Genomic DNA, 21,826 nt, shown 5'->3' with positions numbered 1-21,826 from the left:
AAATGTGTTTGACTCTTGGTAGGTTGCCTTCTAATAATCTTCCAAGGACCAAGCGCTTCAGGATGTGCGAGGCAACGCCAGAGAGGGATAACTTAGCTTTCCAGGGAGGGAAACACAGCGCCATTAGGAGCAAGGGAACAAGGTGGAAGGTGAAAGAAGCCACAGTCGGGTCAGAGGCACGGGGGAGGCTACAAGCGCTGCACCAAAGCTCTGCCAGCCACTCAGCGCTCCCTGAGGTCCTGGGCAGTGAGTTCCAGTCTAAGAGCAGCGTAGCATCTCTATAAAATAGCCTCAGCTGAAGAGACGGCTCGGCAGGGAAACCAGCTTGCTGCCAAGTCCAATGGCTTGAGTTCAATCCCTGGGACTACGCAAGGTAACAGAACCAGGTCCTGCGGTTGTCCTCTAGCCTCCACACTCCTGCCACGGCACACTCGAACGCCGGTGCCCACACAAAATAAAATAAAGTATAAAGAACTTCAATGAAAAAAATAGTCTATGTCTGTACTTCATAGATGAAGTATAGGGTTAAAACCAGTCACAGCTACTTAAACTTAATTGAAAATTCAACAACTTGACACCCCAAGTGCAGGAGACTTGAAACAGTGACCACCGTATGGGCTGGGGCGGACACAGGACCCTCTAGCTGCTGAGGTCTTCAGGCAGCAACGGCCTAAGGACCAGCCTCAGATTAAAAGTGTCACTTATGAATGGAAGGAAGCAAAGCGACTGTAAGTACCAGGTTTGTGTTAAATAAACCCAGGAAAGCAACAGCATATCTAGTCATCATTTTATAGGTGTAAGACGTGGGAGTCAGAGGCTAAGTCACTAGACAAATGTGACTGCGACCAAAGCCGGGAATGCCCTTAACCAAACATCTTCCTAGAGAAGTTATAGGACACACAACTAGGAACGTATCAAACAGTACTGCATATCTGCAGACCACTTTCTGACTAACTATACAGCCACTCTTTCCTGGACACTACCCAAGGAGTGTTTATGCCAACACACACACGCACACACAGTCCTCCTTCACAGGAAAACTGTGGCACTCCAGGAAAGCAACACTCAGCACACACAGCACTGTCCCTTCTTTTTGGTGCGCCGCTGCAGCATGCACAGGCAGTCTATCCAAAAAGCCTTCCATAATCTACATTTAAGAAAAGAGAGATGGGGCCAGAGCTACGTGCACAGCAGAGGACATGAGTTTGGTTCTCAGCACTCAGGCTGTGTGTGTGTGTGTGTGTCCCACAACTGCACAGAACTCCAACTCCAGAGAGATCTGATGCATCTGCACACACGTGTGCACATCCACACGCATAATTAAAAAAACATAAAAATAAAATTTTAAGAAAGAGAGCCAGGAGTGGTGGTTCATGGCCATAAAGCCTTATATTTCTAAAGTCAGTGAGTGGGGAGGTATGCTGATACATTTTAGTTTTTTCCTTTAGTCCCCCCACTTTAGAGCATGATTTTTCTGCTTCTCCGGCCTGGATGAGCCTCCAAAGAAACCCGGGTGAGCAAGCCTGTTCCTGGAGGTTCATAATAGGACCAGGAAAGAAGGGGTGAATCACACTTGGAGCACTTTGCACCTTGCCCCGTGAGGCCCATTAGAGGAAAGTTGTACTCCAACCTGTAGGCAAAACAGCAGAGGTCCCTCAAGAGCCTCCGAAGGCCTCAAGAGGACCCACTGAGGCAAGGCCAGAAAGCTCCTCCCACACCGGCCCGGGAGCCCCGGGAGCCCCGAGAGGCGGCGGGAATGCCGAGGCTTTTCTCCAGGAGCACCCGCCTACCCCGGGGCGGGGCCCAGGCTTCTAGCGGCGGAGCCACAGCCCTAACAGTTTCCTGAGTGAAGGAGGAAGAGGGAAGGAAGGCGCTGAGGATCGCGTGCCCAGCCCAGCTGCCGGCTTCCCCACCACACCGTCTCGGGCCGCCGGGACCCAGGCTGCCCAGGGCCCACTGTGATCCCTTCGAACCAAGGCAGCCGCGCTCACTGCTGCCCTAAGATGGAAATCCCACCCACCCACTATGCGGCCTCCAGGGCCGCCTCAGTGGCGGAGAACTGCATCAACTACCAGCAGGGGACCCCCCACAAGGTGTTCCTGGTGCAGACCGTCCAGCAGGCCAGTAAGGAGGTGAGTCCGCGGGGCGCGGCCCGGGGCTCGCCCCCTGCCCCGCCTCGGAAACTAGCATTCCTATGCGCCTTGTTGTGGACGCTCCACAACTGTGCGCTTTCACGTGAGGCGCGGAACCCATGCAGACAGATTTTCGCGCATATTACTGCAAGCAACTGGGAAATGTGTGGGGTGGGCAGCTCACCCTTTCCTGTGGTGAGGAGGGAGGTTGGGAAGAGGCACACTAAACAATCTGTCGCTGTCACTGTTTCTCAATCTGCTCGTAGCCAGCCTTGGCCAACAAAAGCTCACGGCCTCCCAACAACTCCCTAAACTTTTAAGAGCAACTCTGAAGGGAAACGTGTGAGGTTAGCGCAGAGTAAGGAGACAAAAGCACTGCGGGCTGCCACATCCTGCCTCAGACGATGCGCTTCCCTGGCTGAAGCCGCTCTAAGACCTTACCTCCTGAGCGCCCCTAAATTTTTTTTTTTTTTTGGCTGACAAAGAAATAGTTTTTATTTTTGAAACTGTACCAGATGTTTAGGTGCAGATTTCAAACGTATGTTTTCATTTAAAAGTGAAATATCTAATTTGTCTGTCTTTTCATAAGATTTGTTGAAATATTGTTTGACAAGTCAAGACAAAATAAAAACGGCATTTATACCCATTGTCTCTTGGCACTTGACAGTAATTTGCCACAAATCAGTTTAGTCACTGAAGACACTGGTACCATTGGCTTTAACATAAACCTTTCCAAAGCTGTATCCTACTATCATTTCGTCTGTGTGCTCTGTATGCTTCTACACAATCTCAAATAAACTTGCCAGAGATGCCAAATTAGAAGCTAAATACTTGGCAACAGGCCCTTCTCAAACAGTAAGGCTTGGGGGAGGGATGATGAGGTGAAAAATGTCAGAACAAACCCCACTGTGTGTGCTTAAAGATATGCAAAGCTTTAATGTGTTTCCTCTCACCATCCTCCCAGCCATGTGACAAGAATGTCTTGGCTAAAAAGAACTGATTTATTACAATATTCCCTTTTCAACTACATTTTTTCTTAACTTTAGGATATCCCAGGAAGAGGGCACAAGTACCACCTCAAATTTTCTGTGGAAGAAATTATCCAAAAAGTAAGTGAAATGTCCTTTCTAGTGACTACATCTTGATTCAGAATGGTGTAGATCATTTTTGCTGAAGGGTCTGATCTGGGCTTTCACTGTCATGGCTGTGAAATTTCTGAGAATAAACAGTAGCAGCTCTGCAGGCAACGCTATAGGAGCCAGTGTGTGCTGCCTTTGTGTACTTTCTATTGAATTCTTTAGAAAATAGTCTGTATTTCAGTTCAGATAAATTACTTTTAAATAAATTCTGAATAGTCCGAATGTAGGGCTGATATGAGTGAGTGAAGTGATTTACTCCAGTCATGACTGTTGCCTCATGCCTGCCTTTCTGTTTGGTTTTTAATTGGCTATTCACTTTAAGTACATTTAGAAATTCAGGAACAGTGGAACGGCCAACAGTGATTCCACTAGTCTTTCCGTAATGAGGCAGGACAGTTTGAAAACTTTTAATGCCTCTCGAATTATTAATGAAATAAAAGAAGGAACCGCAGTTTGCACCACAGCCATCTTGAAACTGTGGGAAGCCCGCCCTGTCGCTGAGATTAACCCAGGAGATAACAAAAGGAAATGGCCTGAAAGACATCTGAGCTGCTAGACAGCCATCTACACAGCATGCTGCAGCCCCTTATTTTCGGATTAGGGCAGACTGCTATGTCTACATTTGGAGACAACAGTGCTTTAAGACGCAGAGAGAAGGCGTGAGGAGCAAACGTAGGAGGACCATCCCACTTTGGTGTGCAGTCAGACTAAAACTTAAGCCGACAGCCCACTAGCAGACTTCTAAGTCCTAAGATTCTGAAAGCTCGTAACTTAATGAATGGCCATGTCTGCATGATGATCCTTTCCAAACAGCAAGTGACCGTGAACTGCACGGCTGACGTTCTCTACCCTCAAATGGGACAAGGTACTGCACCAGAGGTCAACTTCACATTTGAAGGAGAAATTGGCAAGAGCCCAGATGAAGAAGATAACACATTTTATCAGAGACTCATGTCTATGAAGGAGCCACTGCAAGCACACAATATTCCAGGTACACCATAAAGCACAGGAAGCTATGGTTTCAAACCTGAGCTCTGTCTCTATTGCCCATGCTCAAAACTGTTTGATGGTAACTAGGTTGGAAATGACTTCTGCAAAAATACTTATCTAATCTAATCCAGCAATTTATACAGTCGTGGCTTAATTTAGTCTTTACATATATCAGAACGCTAGAAAACACGACTAAGAATAAAAATGATTTTTAATCTAAAAAGTTTAATAACATTTAGCATATAAATGTTTCCTCTACCAGACAGTTTTGGAAATGTGTCTCCACAAATGAAGCCAGTTCACCACTTAGCCTGGGTCGCTTGCGGTTATATAATGTGGCAGAATTCGACTGAAGACACTTGGTATAAAATGGCAAAAATTCAAACTGTCAAGCAAGTGGTACGTAGTCTCTCTCTACAAAGTATGCTATTAAGAGTTGATACTGACATAGTATTGGAGTTCATAATGGATACTGTTCCCATTTCCATTCTGTATTAAAACTCATGAACCCGGCAGTCTAAAGGCACTGTTTGTCAGTCAAGACAGGAGAAGGCCAAGCTAGAGGAAGCACGGGAAGCAATGGCACTGGTTCCGGAAGTCACTTGGCTTATTATAAGAGCTAAGACATGGCGTCCGCATAAGAAAGAAGACAGAGGGTCTTCTTACAATCGTGTGGTTAGGCAGCTCTTACAGGAACGAGTGTTAGCAGACTTTCTATGAAACATCTTCTAACACTGAGCAGTTTCTAGACTGCATTTTCAAAAGTTTATGGTTCTTAATCTTTCAGGCCAAGCAGTTCAGGTTTAGTTATCTATGATGTTTTATTCAGATCTGTTTCCAGAGAACAATGGTTATAGCTTTATCAGTATATGCAAGACAAAGACTCGGGTACACGATACATTTTTAATGAATCATCCTGTCTTGAATTGGCTTTACAAAGGTCCTGAGGGCCACTTTTATAGTACTCTCAAATAAAGGTACACTTCCAAAATTATGAAGTTGTGAGTTAAAATTTGGCAGATATTTTTTGTTTTGTGTTCAGTTTAATAGAGTATTTTCTTTAGCAACCTAAATAGTGTATCTGAATTGCTATTATGAAGTTCTACTGAACTAACTGCAGTTTTCTCTATTGAATGGCGGTTCCTTGGCTACCCAGAGACACAGGCCTGGCATTTCCCCTAGAGAGACTTGTAGTACTGTGGTCTTTGGAAGCTTGGAGGAGTTCTAGCTGTTGCTTGGCTCAAGCGTGACTCTTTTCTCTAATTTCCCATTAGATACAGTTTATGACCTCGCATTTTGTTAGCAGCCTTACGCTTTCTCAAAGCTAATACCGTGGTTATGCAGAAATGCATTTTCCTAGGCCAGAAATACATAGGGAAATTTTCTTTAGTTTTTACCTTTTTGAGGCTAAAGGGGGAAATTCAATTAGTATTAATAGAAAACAAGAAAAAGTACTGAGAACCACAAAAGACAGTTTCCATAAGCTCCAAGAGAAAAAGGCTTCTTGCTGCCCTCTTTCAGCTTGCAGGCATTTTAAAAGTGCAGGAGAGCAGGAGCACTGTGTCTCCAGGGACCTCTGTAACCACTTACTATGGCCTTCTGAGAAACAGTGTGTCTGCTTTCCAGACGCATTTTACAGAGACCACCCTTGGTTACAGCACTCCCCTGAAGGCACCGAGCTATCAACCCAGGCCAGGTACAGGACTCAAGCTACATCCAGCAACGTACAAGCTAAGTGGTTTTACACTTACACAAACAAAACCCTGTGACCGTTCACTGCCTTGTAATGGCATTAACAAAAACCTCAGCAGAAGGGCTTATGAACATTACAGTCTTTACTATGGAAACCAACAGGTAAGTCACTGACTTTAAGGGACTCTTTGCTGATAAATTCAAAGGAAAGCTTACTTCGAGCTATTGCAGAGAGTGGTGACTGTGGGCTATGTTTATAAGCACTGTTACCTGGAGCCCGGAGCTTATGTTGTCCACTGGAGTCTCAGCACAGCAAAGTTCTGCTGAGATTTTCAGCCTAGCTCACTGCATAAATGCTTTTTATTTCTGAAGTAATAATCAGTACAGAACAAAAGCCCTAATTGTAAAAGCAGATAACTTAGCCATTACATTTTATTATTGTCCATTTTCTAAAGAATGTTATGTAACTGGTTTCCTTTAATGTGAATTCCCATTGCCACTGTTGACACTAAGGGTTCATAAATAAAAACCTACACACAGTAATGCTCTTATATAGCTGCCACAGCTGGAAGAAGAAAAAGCAGGTAAGCAATTTTAGACTAACAAATACAAAATAAGGATTTTTAAAAAATGGCTTGAAAGAGTATCTGTTTATTCAATATAAGAAAAGCTTTCTGTAAATTATGAACGTCAATTTTTTTTTATAAATCAACATTAATTCAAAATAGTAAGATGTCACGTTTTGCAATGATATTGTTTAAACATTTTTTTTCTGTCACAGCAAAGAAATGATGACTTCGTTGAGTTAGACTATACCATTCTACTGCATGACATTGCGTCCCAGGTAACATATATGATTTATCGTTATTTGATGCCACTTTGAAAATTAAGAATTCTTTTGTAGCCACAGTCACTTTATTCCTTTTGACTCTACGTAAAGTTAATGAAAGTTCAAGCAGGCACCAGGATGAAGTGTATCATCCTTGTAGCAACTGAACCTGTTTGGTGCTGCTCCTGGTGAAGACAATTTTTAAATAAATCGCCGTTGAAATAGAAAATTGTTTTCTAGGCTCATAACGGCATGAACTTTCTTTACCTGCAGGAGATTATTCCTTGGCAAATGCAAGTTCTGTGGCATCCACAATACGGCACAAAAGTAAAGCACAACAGCCGCCTCCCAAAGGATGTGCAAGCAGAGTGAACAGAGACCCAAAGGGAGACGCCACTAGCGATGCGTGCGACCATCCTCACTGGCACCTAGCCCAATAAGCCAGATGAATCCCACAGAGCCACTCCGTATGTCTTGGCTACAGTACCGAGCCACGTAGATTCCATAATAAAGAATATTACGGCATAAAAATCTTTCCAGCAGTAACAGGACTATGTATATCCCCTAATAAAAAGTCCACTTCAGCCTCGGACTCTAATTGCATGGAATACTTACGGCACAGGGGCAGTAATGGTCTCTCTAAAGGCCACTTTTGGTTTGCCTGTGATACAAGGACAGCCATATTCTCTCTCCATTCTCTAAAATAAATTCGGGGGGGGGAGATTTTTTTAATTTGTAAAGCAAAGTGAAAGAAAAAATACTAGCATTCAATGAAATAACTGAAATAGTAGTAAATAACTAAACATTACATTTTAAATCACCTCAATAACTAGCAAGAATCAGATGTGCTATTCTAATAACACAAACTACCTTTACGTATCTTATATAAACGAATTCTAATTTTGTCTCATTAATTTATACCTGGTGCCAATTGCTCTATCTGCTAAGACCTACCATAGTTGCATATTCATACGCATTCATTGGAATAACATAAAGAATCTGTTGTCAGGACCTGCTGCCCTGTGAAGACTCAATCATGTATCATTTGTTTTCATTTGATCTAGAGAGACTTTTAAAAAATCTATATAAAACAGGCCTGTGTGTTTTAAATTTAATTATTTCATTATTTTCTGAGACAGTGCTTCTCTATGTAACTCTATTTGGAATTCACTGTGTACACCAAGCTAGCCTTGAACTCAGAAAGACCCTCCAGTGTCTTCCTTCCAAGTTCCAGGACTAAAGGCTACCTTGCCCTGTCCTTCATTTTTATGTGCACACCCGTGTCTGTGTGTGTATATATCATGTACGTGTGGATGTCAGAAGAGGGTATAGGATCCAGTGGAGGGTACTGGATCCACAGGAGGTGAGCTGCTGAATGTGGGTACTAGCAATTCAAGTGTTCTGGAAGAGCAGCAAGTGATTTTAACCACTGAGCCATCTCTCCAGTCCTCATGAAGAAAAGTCCTGAGAGTAGCTATAAAAATAACAACAGGCCATCCCATAAGGCTGCTTTACTTGACCCGGTTATTGACTGGGAATGGATGAAGGTCTTGATTCTAGGAGTCTACAGTGTTTAATAAATGGAGGCTCATGTACAAAAAGTAACTAGCCAATGCACAGTAGGGGAAGCAGTGCAGTATGCCATGCTTGCAAACAAAGCAGCGTAGAGGCTGAAGAAGCTCTCTCGGTTCACAGTCATCACTTTTGAGCATTGCTGGCTTTTTCTCTTTTCTTTCAACTCACTATGTAGCTGAGGATGCCCTGTATTCCTGCGAGTCTTCCTGCCTCACCTCCAGAGGGTGAGCACAGACATAAGTCGCCAGGCCCCGCTTCTGCCTTCTAATAGCACACACGGTAGCAAGTGCAGCTGCACACAGCTTGCTTGTGACCCGTACCTGAGCATAGATCTCCAGGTGCAGCTCCCCCATTCCAGACACGATTGTCTCCTTGCTCTCAGGGTCAAAGCGGACTTTAAATGTGGGGTCCTCCCGTGTAAACCTGCCAATACCTTTTGAAAATTTCTCCAGGTCATTCTTTAAAAGAGGAAAAAAGTCATTATAGGATTGATGACACATGAAAAATATCTGTATTTTGAGAAGATGTTACTGAATAAAACCATATACATTAGCAATTAAGAAATAAAGAGGATTCATAGCTAGTTCTACTCATACTTTTTTTGGAAAAAAAAAAAAACAACCCTGGCCTAGGCAGCTGAACAGGATCTTCTCTCCATACAAAGACAGAAAACAGGTGCTCAAGATTTAACCTTGTCACGTCCTGTCACAATGACCAAATTATCCATCTGTGGAGACTGCCTAAGTGGAAGAACATGACACTCTTAGAAATGCTCTATACTATATAGTCAGCATGTTTTCTGCAAATTCAAGAGCATTAACCACTCTGTTAAGACCAACAGCAAACCAACTATCACATCAAGGTGTTTCTGTTTTGAAACAGTCTTTTTGGTTATAGTCTGCAGAGCTTTCCACTCAGTAAGTTAGGACACATTCTATGAATTGTCACAGAAGGCTCAATGTGGTCACAAAGGCCTTTAAAGATGAAGAAAGCAGAAGAGGGTGTAAAGTGATGCAACAATGAAAGAAAAGCAGGAGAGAAACAGGAAAAAGCCCCAGCCCATTGTTGCTAGCACTAAAAATGGTGGGAGAGGGGAAGGGAGGACAAGAGAGATGTCTCAGTGGTTAAGAGAGCATCCTGCTCTTCCAGAGAACCAGAGTTCAGTTCCCAGAACCCATGTCAAGTGGGTCAGAACCACCTGTAACTCCTGCTCCAGGGGCTCAGAGGCCATTGAGCTCCCTAGGGGCCTGTATGCACATGCACGTATCCACACAGAGATACATACACACGCTCACATAATTAAAAATAAATATGTAAAATCTAAAAATGATAGTGGGGGGAGGGAGGACGAAATACAGAAGCCAAAAATGGTGGGTGGGCAGCATCTGGAAGCTAGGAGTGGCCCCAAGGAGAGGAAACCCCAATCACAAAACCCATAGGAGGACAGTTCTCTTTCCAAACATGGGGAACCAATGAAAAAAAAAAGGTTTTCCCTAAGAACCTCGAGAAAATACAACCCTGAGGTGGAAAGATGGCTCAGTTGGTGAAGCATTTGCGTCATAAGTCTGAGGAGTGGAGTCTGAGTTACACATATCTGCAATCCCAGTAATCCTTTAGCCAGATGAGTGGCAGGGACAGGAGAATCGCTGAAAAGGAGCCGGTAAGCAGGCCTGGCACACAGTGGTGAGCAACAAAGAGACCCTGTCTCCAACTAGCTGGAAGTTGAGGGTGTTCTCTTACTTTCATGAACTCACACTAAAAGGGATGGGCAGAGCACGCAGGCACACACCAATACATCCCTGTTTTATAAATTTAGACGGTACTGAGTCGTAGCAGCCTCTAACCTACAGAACTATAGAATAAACCCTGGTGCTGTTTTATGTTACTAAGTTTTTGGTAGTTTCCGATAGTAGCAATAGAAAATGAACATGTCCTAGATGAGTAGTATTAGCAGCAGCACTGGTCACATGCTTGGAGCTGTAAGGCCTAATGTGCAGGCTATCTCAGATTCAACTGGAGTATAAACATGTAAACAGCAGTTAAGTCACATGCTCAAGGCCACACAAGTCACAGTGGAGAGCAGTCAGTCCCGAGGCCAGTGCACTCAGCAGGAACATCATTCCTCCCACTATCCGAGCTCAAGTCCTCACAGTGAGAGACCTTATCACTTGACTGAAATTAACTTACTTGTGAGAAGACATTTTTAAATGTTTGCATGTACAAGCAGGCAAGGATTCCAAAAAATCCTCCTCCCCCATCCACCCGCCCCATTCACCCAATTTCCTCAACTTATTGCAAGTTACTGTTAAACATTTCTCATCAACTCTGAATGTAGAAATGAAAGGTATAAAGACACTGCTCATTTCTAACCTTAGTCGCAAGCCTTAGCAAAGAGCATGAAACAGCTAAGGTAGGATGCGAAGTTTATCCCCAAAAAGATTCTGAGAAGATGGATCATTTTCAGGTCTTTTGCTCCCCTGACTTTCTCTTTTCTATATTAAAAAATAATCTGGAAAAATTCCCAGGTTTCTCAAAACAGTAACAGTTATTAATAATGTATCTTATAGGATGATGTATCCAAATATGTTCTGCAAATGATAGTTCTCAGATGTCAAGAAGTCTTAAAATGTTCACTCAATATGAGTGAATTACCTCCAATGAGGCAAGTTGGGAACTAAATAATCATGGCTCAAGATTGAACTAATTCCAACAAAGAGCATTATGAATGCAAGCCATTTCAGCAATTTTGGCTTTGTAGAATGCCAAATGATAGCAAACCTAATTATACTATTGTAGAAACAGTATAGTAGTTTAAAACCTTAAATATGAATTATAGACGAAGTCTTAAAGAGTACTCTTGTTAGCCTGTGATGTTATAATCAGACACTTCGTAACAACTACAAATCTAAAAATGTATTATACTCCACAAAGCTTTTTAATCGACCAACACTGTAAAGTACTGACAGTGAAGTTTTACACCTCTCCACACACACCTCTCTCTCTCCTTTTCAACAATTGAAGGCTCCCAGAAGGTAGACTTACCATTGAAAAGCCAAAGTTATAAAGTTATAACTTTGTTAAGACAAAGTTAAAAAGTACTCCCTGCTATTAAAGGCGACCTGCTCCTTCAAGTAGACTGAAGACTTGTTAGAACTGACCACTAAATTAAAGGTGATCTCAACACCAACAGAAGAAGCAGGAGCCAGCTCAGGGATGTCATGTGCAATATGGAGAACAACCAAAGAGAGCTCAGGTTTAGAGCAATCTGTTGAAGCTTAAATCAAACTCCTACCTTGTTGGAAGGCTTCATTGCTACTGAAATGACAGGATCAGGAACATGAATTGATTCCTAGAAAAAAACATTTTTTGAAAGAACACAAAATAACTCAAAGACAGTAGTATCATGACTCAGTGAAAGGTCAATGTAGCACATTACCAACAGGGCAAAGGACAACCACTAGCCTCCATCTCAGGCGGGACCACATGGCTCTTAGTCTGTTCTGTATTAAGTAAGATAGTTTTGTTACTCTAATAAACACAAATGTGTACTTACATGAAATCCTCTCTCCCCAAATAAAACATCTAATCTATTTACATAACTAACTGACATAGTCACTACAATGAAGTTAATTAAATGTGAACACAGGGAATCCCTTTCTTTTTGTGGGCATATATTCTTATTGCCTGTTGGACATTTCCTTTTGCAATCTTCTGAGTAGTAATTATGTCTTATATAGTGAAGGAAACAGAAGGGCCCCTGAGTCCTTATTACACACATCTTATTTGGTCAAAGACAGCTATTAAGAGTAGAAACTTGTTCAGTCTCATCAGGACTGCTTGGATCCTCTTCCTCCGTGGCCTGGCAAGGCTGCATAATCAGGAGTGAGTGATCAGAGAGCAGTCAACTGAGTTCATGATAAAGGCAGCCCCTGCTCCCCTCACTCAGAGATCCACATGGAGACTCAGATGCCAAATCGGCCACATCTGAGCAGGGGGTCTAGGTCCTCTCCATGTAAGCACTCCTGATGAGACTTAACAAGCTATGGGCAGATGGCAATAGTGGGGAATTCCCCCTATCAGTGGACGAGGGGAAGGGGATGAGGGGAAGAAGGAAGGAGGGCGGGACTGGGGGAGTTGAAGGAAGGGGCTTTAATTGGGATATATGATGAATAAGTTGAGAAGAAAAAATAAAAATGGAAAAAAAAGAAACAAAGAAAGAAAATCATAAAAATGGAAAGGGAAGCAGAAGACTTGGGAAGACTTGGGAGAGTGGTGTGAATAAGACTAAAATATACTGTGTGAAATTCTCAAAGAATAAAAAATAATTTAATAAACAAAACAACAAAAAACAAAAGAGGTAGAACCTATCTCACATTGCAACTCAAGTTACTAAAAGCTTGAAAAGAAGGTAAAGTAACAAGGCAAGGACCAGGCAGCAGTGCTGGGCAGAAGTGAGACCGAGACCTTTCCCTTCAGGGTCTAAGTGAGCAGTTCCCACAGCAGCCAGTCACTTCACAACACAATGGCAAGTATTGCCTTATAGGTATGAGTGTTTTGCCTGCATGTACACATGTGCACCAAGTGTGTGCAGGAGCCCATGAAGGACAGAAGAGGGTATTGAATGTTGGGTAGATGTGAGCCTCCATATGGAGGGGGAATCCAACCCAGTTCTTCTGCAAGAAGAGCAAAAGCTCTTATCCACTGAGCCATCTCTCCAGCCATGGCAAGCACTTACATAAGGCCTCCTCTAAAATGTAGTGTCTTTATTAAGATCTCAAAACTAAAGACTTATGGTTTTATAGGGTCTTATAATAACTTATAAAATTCAGAGACTATTTTATTTATAAAGGTTATAAAATTATGAATTCACCATATGACACAGGGAGCTACTGTAATTCTCAAATAGAGCAGTTCTGATATAAGTAAACCATTGTAAGCAATCCATGTATATATACTCCCACTCTTTACTGAGCCCAGAAGAGGATCACCCTCATGAATAGGGTTGAAGACCTTGTTCTGCTCTACAAGAAATAAGATAAGTGAGTGATGGGGATAGAAGGCAGGAGCTGCTTGAACATGCTTTTCTCTCCCGGTCTTCAGAGGCCTCCGGATTCCAAAGAGCCAGCTGTTTGCAGTGTACTACAGCTGGCCGTGCTGGCACCCTGCCTTCTGCAGTGGCATGAATGAGAATGGCCTTCATAAGCTCATGAATTTAATCTGGTCTGCAGTCAGTTGAACAGTTTGGAAAGGATTAGAAGGCATGGCTGCGCTGGAAGAGGTATGTCACTGGAAACGGGTTTTGAGGTTTCAACAGCCCTCCCCCCACCCACCCTGTCCTCACTGCCTGTGGATCTCTGTTCAGCTACTGTGCTGGTACCATGTAACCGGATTCCCACGCCACAATGATCATGGACCAACCCTCTAAAACTATAAGCAAGTCCCCAGTTAAACACTTTCTTTTACAGGAGTTACCTGGCCAAGCTGTTTCTCCATAGCAATAGAAAAGTGATTAAAATACCTTCTCAGCATGGGCATGTTGTCATCCCCAAGTCTATCCTAAATATTATAGTCTGGCCTCCCAGTCTTCTCGGCTACTGGAAGAGATCTCTCTAGTCACTGACTTAGAAAGTAGCAGCCTGAGAGTGGCAATAATTAGTGTCACTCACAGTGGGCGGCAGACCTCAGGTGGAAGAGCTGGTGCCAGTTTCCACGTGTTATCTAGTAGAGCCTTCCCTCCACATTAAAACTCTGGGAGACTGTGGAATGGTTTAGGAAGAAAAGCTAAGTAAGCGCACACAAAGCACTTATGTAGCTGACATTCAAAGAGCCATAACCGACAAAGGGCATGATGGACTTGCCTGTGCATTCAGTGCAAGCCTTTGTGGCTGCTTTGCTGCAGGATGAGATACACTAAATAAAATTAGACATTTGACATTCAAGGCATGAACAGCTGTGCAGTTACATGGCTTACCATAGAAAGGCCACTGTTGTCTTTGTTTGTGAATGTGTCTCCACTTGCACAGTCAATTCCAAACAATGCACAGATGTCTCCAGCATAAACCTCCTCGACATCCTATATAAGACATAATTCAAACTATGCTTGCACATAAAAGTCATCGAGGCACAGTATGGAGCAACTGCACTCTAAACACACTGCACATAAGCAATGCACAAATGCTACACGCTTTATACAATGAGAAAAATCCAACACCAACAGTCAATCATGCCAACGCACGAGCTTTACGATGCTGCCTATCTGAACTGACAAGGTTTTACGTTCTGTGGAAAATTCTGTGGCTTCTTTAACTGTCTGTTTTAAAAGCAGGGGTTACAGCGTACTGCGCCTCAGTACAGTGAGACCATGCAAGACAGACACACAAGGGAAACTGCAAAGGAAGTTTAGTAAACAAGGTAGTAGAAGCCATTGTACTAAAAATACTTTTAATTTCTCACAGATGCAAGCAGCATGAAAACACAGGAAAGCTAGAACAAAGCACCGCTGCCTCCAGGTTTCCGAGTTATTGTCCTGCCTACTCACGGTTCATTCATAATAGCTGTGCTGTGAGTTCCTTTTTTTGATGACATATATTTGCTTGAATCTGGCACGAAATGTCTGTGACAATTACTAACTCTCTAGCCTGCTTCTTGCTGCCTATTTTACAAAGCTGTCAAGTTTTGTGACTGTCTCTTCATCTTCAGAGACAAAAGCTATGTCTTCCAAAAACTTCCTCTTTTCCGTTTAAGCCAACAGGTTTTTCTAGGAACAGAGCTAGACTAGCGAGGGGAGTTTCTTCCTGCACCCGGTATTCTTGCCATGGCCTATCTAGAAGGATGGCAATAGGCTAAGGCATATTCAGAGCCACTTCAAAACATATGTCAAAGGCCCTGACTACCTTGAGAAGTTCCAGGTCATCAGGTGGAGCCTAGAAGCAACGCGGCCTTGTTAGGTTTGCGTCACATGTTCCAGACTGGCCTTGTGATTCTGCCTTTGCTTCCTGGATGCTCATCCCTTCATCACAGCCAGTATCTCTGTGACTCTTGAGGAAATTACTGAATCTTGTGCCAAATCCTGTTCTCTTTTCCTGCACCTTGGCCTCTGAGAAAGCAGTAAACATGGTCTTAACACCTGCCAACTATCTTAACCTATGGCAAGGTTAACATAGGTCAGAGCTACAACACAGCTGAAGAGAAAGGAAGCAAGGGAAGCCACGTTGAAACAGAGGCGCAGCAATGGAGCTCAGACACAGGAAGGCACACCTGCTCCCCTGCACTCGAGACCTGCAACCTCAGTGGCATACTTGCCTCCATCATGTCGGCGTGCATGCGGACTAGCCGCTGTACCCGCACCTTCTTTCCTGTCCTTGTGTTGTAGATGGTGTTTCCCTTCTTTAGTTCGCCTTGATAGTTGCGGACATAAGTTAACTGTCCAAATCGGCCTGCCTAGAAGTCAAGAGTTTGTTTTTAGAAGGACAAAAGCAACTGAAATGGAAAGGAAAGCTTTCAGCTATCTCCAAATATTCTCTCAGTTTTAGAAATCATCGTATATACATGTTTTTAGTTAATTGTCATACTATATAGCCATCTGAATATCAATACAGTCAATGAAATAACTGCAGCTGATCCATCTTTCTGGTATCAGAACCCAAGATATTCTTGTGCTTCTAATGTTATTACGTTATTATTTATATAAGTTATCTTTTTGCTTTCTAACATTTCAAAATTTCAGTTTAATACAATATGGTATGAAAAATTAGGTGTAATTATGGAGACAATATACCCTTAGAATGTCTTATTTGTCTAAAGCTACCTTTAACAATCACTTGCAAAGCACATAAGAGTTCTATGAAGAAACTAAAGAATATCTAGTCTTATGACTTGCCCTTTATTATCATGTTAATTTATATATTTAGTGGTACAGTAAAAATATCCCAACAGAATATTTTAGATGTATTTTTTAAATTACATGTGTCCATGCATTTTAGGGGCGGGGCGGGGGGAGAGCTCTGTATGGTCCATGAGTCAGTGTCAGTCAACAGCCTTACAGGACTGGTTCTCTCCTCTCACCACAAGGGGCTCAGACTCAGGCCATCAGGCTTGGCGCTTGAGCCTTTACCCACTGAACCACCCCACGCTCCCAACAGAAATTTCAGTTAAGTGACCTTAAAATTCATTTAGAGGAATATGTAAAAACAGACATTTCTCAAACACTACAATGATGAGAAAAAAAAAAAAAACCTCTTACTGATATAAAACATTAAATGCTCATATTTAAAAATTTAAGTCAAACTTAAACACAGCCATAAAGAGCAAAACCATGCCATTTTCAGGAAAATACATGGACCCAGGGACTATATTAAGCAAAATAAATCAAACACAGACAGACATTTATAAAATATTTTCTCTGAAATGTAGGATCTAGATTTAAAAGCATCCATGGAGCATTGAAGAGTATAAGGGCGTATATTTGGAAAGGAGACCAATGGGAAAACTGGAGAAATAACAGAGTAATTGGAAAATTGGTAGAGAACCAGAACAAATTATATTAACAATTCATTAGACTGTAATATAAACATCAAGGGTATAAATATATTCACTAATGGATGATAAAGGAAACAACAAATAAATAGAAACGAACAGAACTGCTTACAAATGGTAACTGGACGCCTGGCTTTCTATTTGGAGGCAGCACAGACACACTATGATACTTCACTAACCCTGACTCAGAAAGACAAATGTCTCAACAGCTCTCCCACGTGGACCCTACCTTCAAACTTCCAATTCTCCTCATTTAATGTGAGTCTCTAGGAACGGGTACAGTGACTGGCAGGCTGCCAACACCTCACACCTATGCGGTAAACACTAACTATACCCTGTGGGCTACTAAAAACATAGAAAAGACGTGGGAGGGCTGGCTCAGCAGTTAAAGGTGCTGCTCTTCCTGAGGGCCTGAGTTCAATTCATATAAACCCATATGCCAGCTCATAGATGCTATAACTATACATTCATGGGATCCTGTGCCCTCTTATAGTATGCAGACATACAGACAAAACATCCATACACATAAAATACATACACAAATAAATAAATCTTAACAAAACAAAAAAAGAATATTAGCATAGAATGAAAAGTACTGAAAGGGTCCAGGGGGAATGGGAAGGGAATTGGGTTATATATGATCAAGATACATTGCAGGCATAATGAAATTATCTAATAATCTTTAAAACATCTCTGTTTAAATATATAACAAGAAAATATCAGGAAGAGAAAAGATTCAACCTCACAACATACATCAAAACAAATTCCACTATATTAACAATGCAGAGACAAAAACAGAAAATAAAAGTATATTATCAACAAAATATATACAAAGAAAAAAGTCCCCAAGTTCAAAATGGAAAAAAAAAAATGAAGACTGATATTTTATTACAAATTTTAAGTTGCTAATTGCTTTCAAAAATCCCGATTGTTAGCTGAGCAGGTGGCACACACCTTTAATCTGAGCACTTGGCAGGCTAGATCTCTGAGCTCAAGGCCAGCCTGGTCTACAGAGCAGGACAGAAAAACCTGGTCTCAAAACACTACAAAAAAACCAAACCAAACAAACAACAACAACAAAAAAAACTTGCTAGCAAAAGTTTGACCTTAATAAAAATGAAAGTTATTATTTAAATCTACAAAATAAGAAATGCAGGTTGGAGAAATGGCTGAGGGGTTAATAGCAGGTGTTGCTTCTCCAGAGAAGCCAAGTTTGGTTCCCAGCGGCCACAGCAGCAGCTCATAGGGCCTGCTCAATGGGATCTGGTTCTGTCTTCCGGCCTCTGTGGGCACCCCCACCTATACGAATACACCCTCACACACAAACACTAATTAAAAATAAAACTGCACTATAAACACACAGAAAGCAGCCATCTCCTCCGAACTGAAGCATTTCCTCGATATCCCCACCTGGAGAGAAAACCTAGTTCACGAGATTCAGAAAACGAAAACCTCCCAGGACCCAGGGAAAGTTGGAAGACTCAAGAGCCCTCACTGTGGTCAGAAGCAGAAAGGTTCTGGGAAGACCAGCGTCTAGGTGCAGCCGCCTGCCAGCGGGGCACAGCTCTTAGGAGGTCTCACCATGCAGGGCTGGAGTGTTTGGTGCTGCAGCTGTTCAGGGCCTGGCCATGCTCCTGAAGGCTGCCCTGGTGAACTCGCTGCTGTCACTGGTGCCCTAGCTGAGTGATGGGCGCTTGCTTCTCTCTCAGGACAAGTCACTTAGCAGCCAAACTTGATGACTTTTGTTTAAGGAGTACAGCAAGAAGGGAGGGGAAACACAGGACAGTTTTATAGGGAAGATACCTTACAAGCCCTACCCAAGTCAGGTGATCAAGGTTAGTGAAAACCAGTGTGTTTGGCATGTGACGAGAATGACATTTTTCTCTGCAGTCAACCTAATCTAATCCTCACAGAACATCAGGAAATCTCAAACTGAGGACAGTCCTGACTAGTACTTCTTAAAAATGTCAAGGACATGGGTGGCAGAGGGAAAAACATCTCAGAAACAGTCCACAGGCACTGTCGTAGGGTTTGCATTGCAGCCATGAACATCACGGTCAGAAGCATCTAGGGAGGGTTTACTTCAGCTTGGAGTTCCAGCACAGTCCAGCACTGAGGAAGGAGGTCAGGACAGAAACTCAAGCAGGGCAGGGACCTAGGGCAGGAGCTGATGCACAGGCCATGAGGGGTGCCGATACTGGCTTGTTCCTTATAGCCTGCCCACTCTGCTTTCTTACAGAACGCAGGACCACCAGCCCAGGAGAGGCACTGGCCACACTGTCACCATCCAAGAACATGCTCCACAGGCCAGTCTGGTACGAGTATTTCCTCAGCTCAAGGTCCTTTTTCCAAAATGCCTCCAGCTTATATCAAAGTGACATAAACTAGCTCTGACAGGAGCCTAAGGGGACATGGGAACTTAATCTAATGTGCCAGCTGAATGGGATACAAACAGAAAGGGGATATAAGCAATAAGCATAAATATTTTAATAAGTATGGGTTTTATTAATAATAAATTAATATTGTTCCATTAGTTGCCATTAGCTGCAATGCTTACTAAAAGGAAATGGAGTGAATTCTCTGTACAATCTCTATATTTTTTCTGCAAATCTAAAATATGTTTTTTTTTAAAAATTCACCTCTTCCCATGTTAAAAATTAAACAGGTAGGCATCTTGGCTGGAGCGATGGTTCAGCAGCTATGTGCATTTGTTGCTCTCACCAAGGATCCAGGTTCAGTTCCTGGGACCCACAGGCCATAACAACTGTCTGTTATTCCAGCTCCAGAGGATGGACACACACCCTCTTTGGCTTCCAAGGGTGCAGCACATAGATGACACAGACGTACATGCAGACAGAACACCCCCCCACACAAACTAAAAATAAACAAATCCTTAAAATAATGTAGACTTTAATTTTTAAAGTCTCAATAATATTGCATTATAAAGCTACACCCTAATTCACTAACACAAACTGTAATAGCTGTACATTTCCAATAAGCTATAGATTTCAGTTTTAAAAATAGAGCTAGTTTGAGTTCCTTCATAAGTGACTCAGGACAACTTTTTTTTCTAAAATCGGACCCAGTACTCTTTATAATAATGTCCAATAATTAGATAGTTTTAAGCCAGTTATGGAATATTGACTTAACACACTCTTTTACGTTTTGTTTTTCTGAGACTGGGTCTCTAGCCTTGGCTGTCCAGGAACTCTTTATGTAGGCCAGGCTAGCCTCAAATTCAGAGGCCTGTCTCTGCCTCCCAAGTGCTTTAGTTGTTTCACCACCACCCCAGCTACTTAATATAATTTTATACTACTACTTAAAATGTTTATAAGTATGCTGGCAATGGTAGCACACACCTGTAATCCCAGCACTCAAGAGACTGTAGCAAGAGGACTGTCAATCTGGGGCCAGCCTGGGCTACAAACAAGCCCCTGTCTGAGAACACAAAACAAGAAGTTAAAGGTTCCATTTACAGAAACATGTATACATGAATGTTAAATGGAAATACCAGGGTAAAATTACATAGAATATGATTTCTGTAAAACTTTACATTTTAAAACTGCAAAGTTGTGGCATCTGAAAACAAGGAACTATCAATTACTGTTAGAGGTTTTAGTCCGGTCTTACCTCTTCTACTTTCCTAAGTGTTTCCTGTGCACATATGGAGTCACTGCATAATGGGGTTAAAAGCCTACTAAGAGAAAACCTTTGCAGACAGCAGTAAGGACATTAGATAGCAACTTACCTCCAGTTTAAAAGCCAGGCCTACAAATGGGTGAGAATTGTCTCTGTTGGGATTCATTAAGATTTTGGTCTTCTCTTTTGAGTCACTTAAAATAAAAGAAATAGAAAACTATAAAACATAAAACTTGGAAGTATTCCCATGTGTGTGTGGTGGTATACACACACATGTGTATGCATGCTTCTGCAGGCAGGCATGAATAGAGGCCAGGATGACCTCAGCTGCCCTGCTCCAGCACTCTCTGCCAGCACACCCCAGAGATCCTCCCGTCCCCACAAGAGCACTAGTGTAACCAGCACACCACCAAACACAGCTTTTTCCACCGCTGCTCACACTTCCACAGCGGGTGTGCTGACCCGCTGAGAGTTCTATCTAGTCCTGGATACTTCTTCCTCCATATCAATCTGTTCTTAGCAGAGAGAAGTATGTGTTTGCTAACGATTCCTGGCTTATACATACAGAAAGTTTCCTTGAACGAGTCCAAGAAGAGTGAGTCCCAGGGGCTGTGTGACTATCCAGGCAGGACCAAAGTAGATTTAAAAAGCTACAACTGTGGTAGGGTATGCAGAGAGTGATGTTAAAAAGCGTCTTTCCTTTGTTGGTTTACACTGTATTTATTCTGTGTTGTTTTAATTATATCACACGTATTCTGTGTTGTTTTAATTATATCACATGTATGTAGCAGGAGACATGTATGTAGGTAGAGCAGAGGACAACTTCTATGAATTGGTTCTCTCCTTCCATAATACGGGTTCTGGGGGTCAAACTGAGGTCACTAAGCTTGGAGGCTAATGCATTTATTTGATGTGCTATCTCACTGACCCAAGTTGCATATTTTTTAAGTGAAAAAAATCTATAACTGAAAATAAATGATGCTACATCAAAAATACATAAATATTAAAGTATCTTTTCATAAACCAAGATTCAGATGGCAATACTTACTCCTGATTAAGTATAGCATAATTCTGAACTTCAGATGGATTGGGGAGAAATTCTAAAACAGCATCCAAAAGAGGCTGAACTCCTTTGTTCTTCAGAGCACTCCCCAAAAACACAGGTGTAAACGATCTACTCAGGGTCGCTCTTCGGATTGCCAGCTACAGAGCACAGAGAAAACGACCTGTGTTAACAATTTATTTTCCAGGTCAATTATGAACAAACAAAGTGAACTGATACTACTCCAGGGAAG

The 21,826-nt window shown here is 42.3% G+C and overlaps 2 protein-coding genes across 3 annotated transcripts in view; one reads left to right on the top strand and one right to left on the bottom strand.

Annotated features, from left to right (window-relative positions):
- Positions 1-21,826, bottom strand: part of Gfm1 (G elongation factor mitochondrial 1) — a 45,922-nt gene that overhangs the window by 9,085 nt on the left and 15,011 nt on the right. For both annotated transcript variants that reach the window (XM_021659627.2, XM_060378407.1), the window contains 7 exons: positions 21,580-21,734; positions 20,641-20,725; positions 15,660-15,797; positions 14,329-14,430; positions 11,650-11,706; positions 8,678-8,815; positions 7,398-7,480 (listed from right to left, as the gene is read on the bottom strand). In XM_021659627.2, coding sequence (XP_021515302.2) covers positions 7,398-7,480; positions 8,678-8,815; positions 11,650-11,706; positions 14,329-14,430; positions 15,660-15,797; positions 20,641-20,725; positions 21,580-21,734 — 758 coding nt within the window. The remainder of the gene's footprint in view (positions 1-7,397; positions 7,481-8,677; positions 8,816-11,649; positions 11,707-14,328; positions 14,431-15,659; positions 15,798-20,640; positions 20,726-21,579; positions 21,735-21,826) is intronic.
- On the top strand, positions 1,789-7,366 carry Lxn (latexin). Its single transcript, XM_021659629.2, has 6 exons — positions 1,789-2,132; positions 3,179-3,241; positions 4,085-4,262; positions 4,524-4,660; positions 6,735-6,797; positions 7,056-7,366. Exons 1-6 carry the CDS (start codon positions 2,004-2,006, stop codon positions 7,152-7,154), a joined length of 669 nt encoding a protein of 222 aa, XP_021515304.1. The 5' UTR covers positions 1,789-2,003; the 3' UTR covers positions 7,155-7,366.

The sequence above is a fragment of the Meriones unguiculatus genome, chromosome 2, assembly GCF_030254825.1.
Source record: "Meriones unguiculatus strain TT.TT164.6M chromosome 2, Bangor_MerUng_6.1, whole genome shotgun sequence".
Taxonomy (NCBI): domain Eukaryota; kingdom Metazoa; phylum Chordata; class Mammalia; order Rodentia; family Muridae; genus Meriones; species Meriones unguiculatus.
The sequence above is the reverse complement of the archived record's forward strand: the minus strand, read 5'-3'. Positions and strand labels throughout refer to the sequence as shown.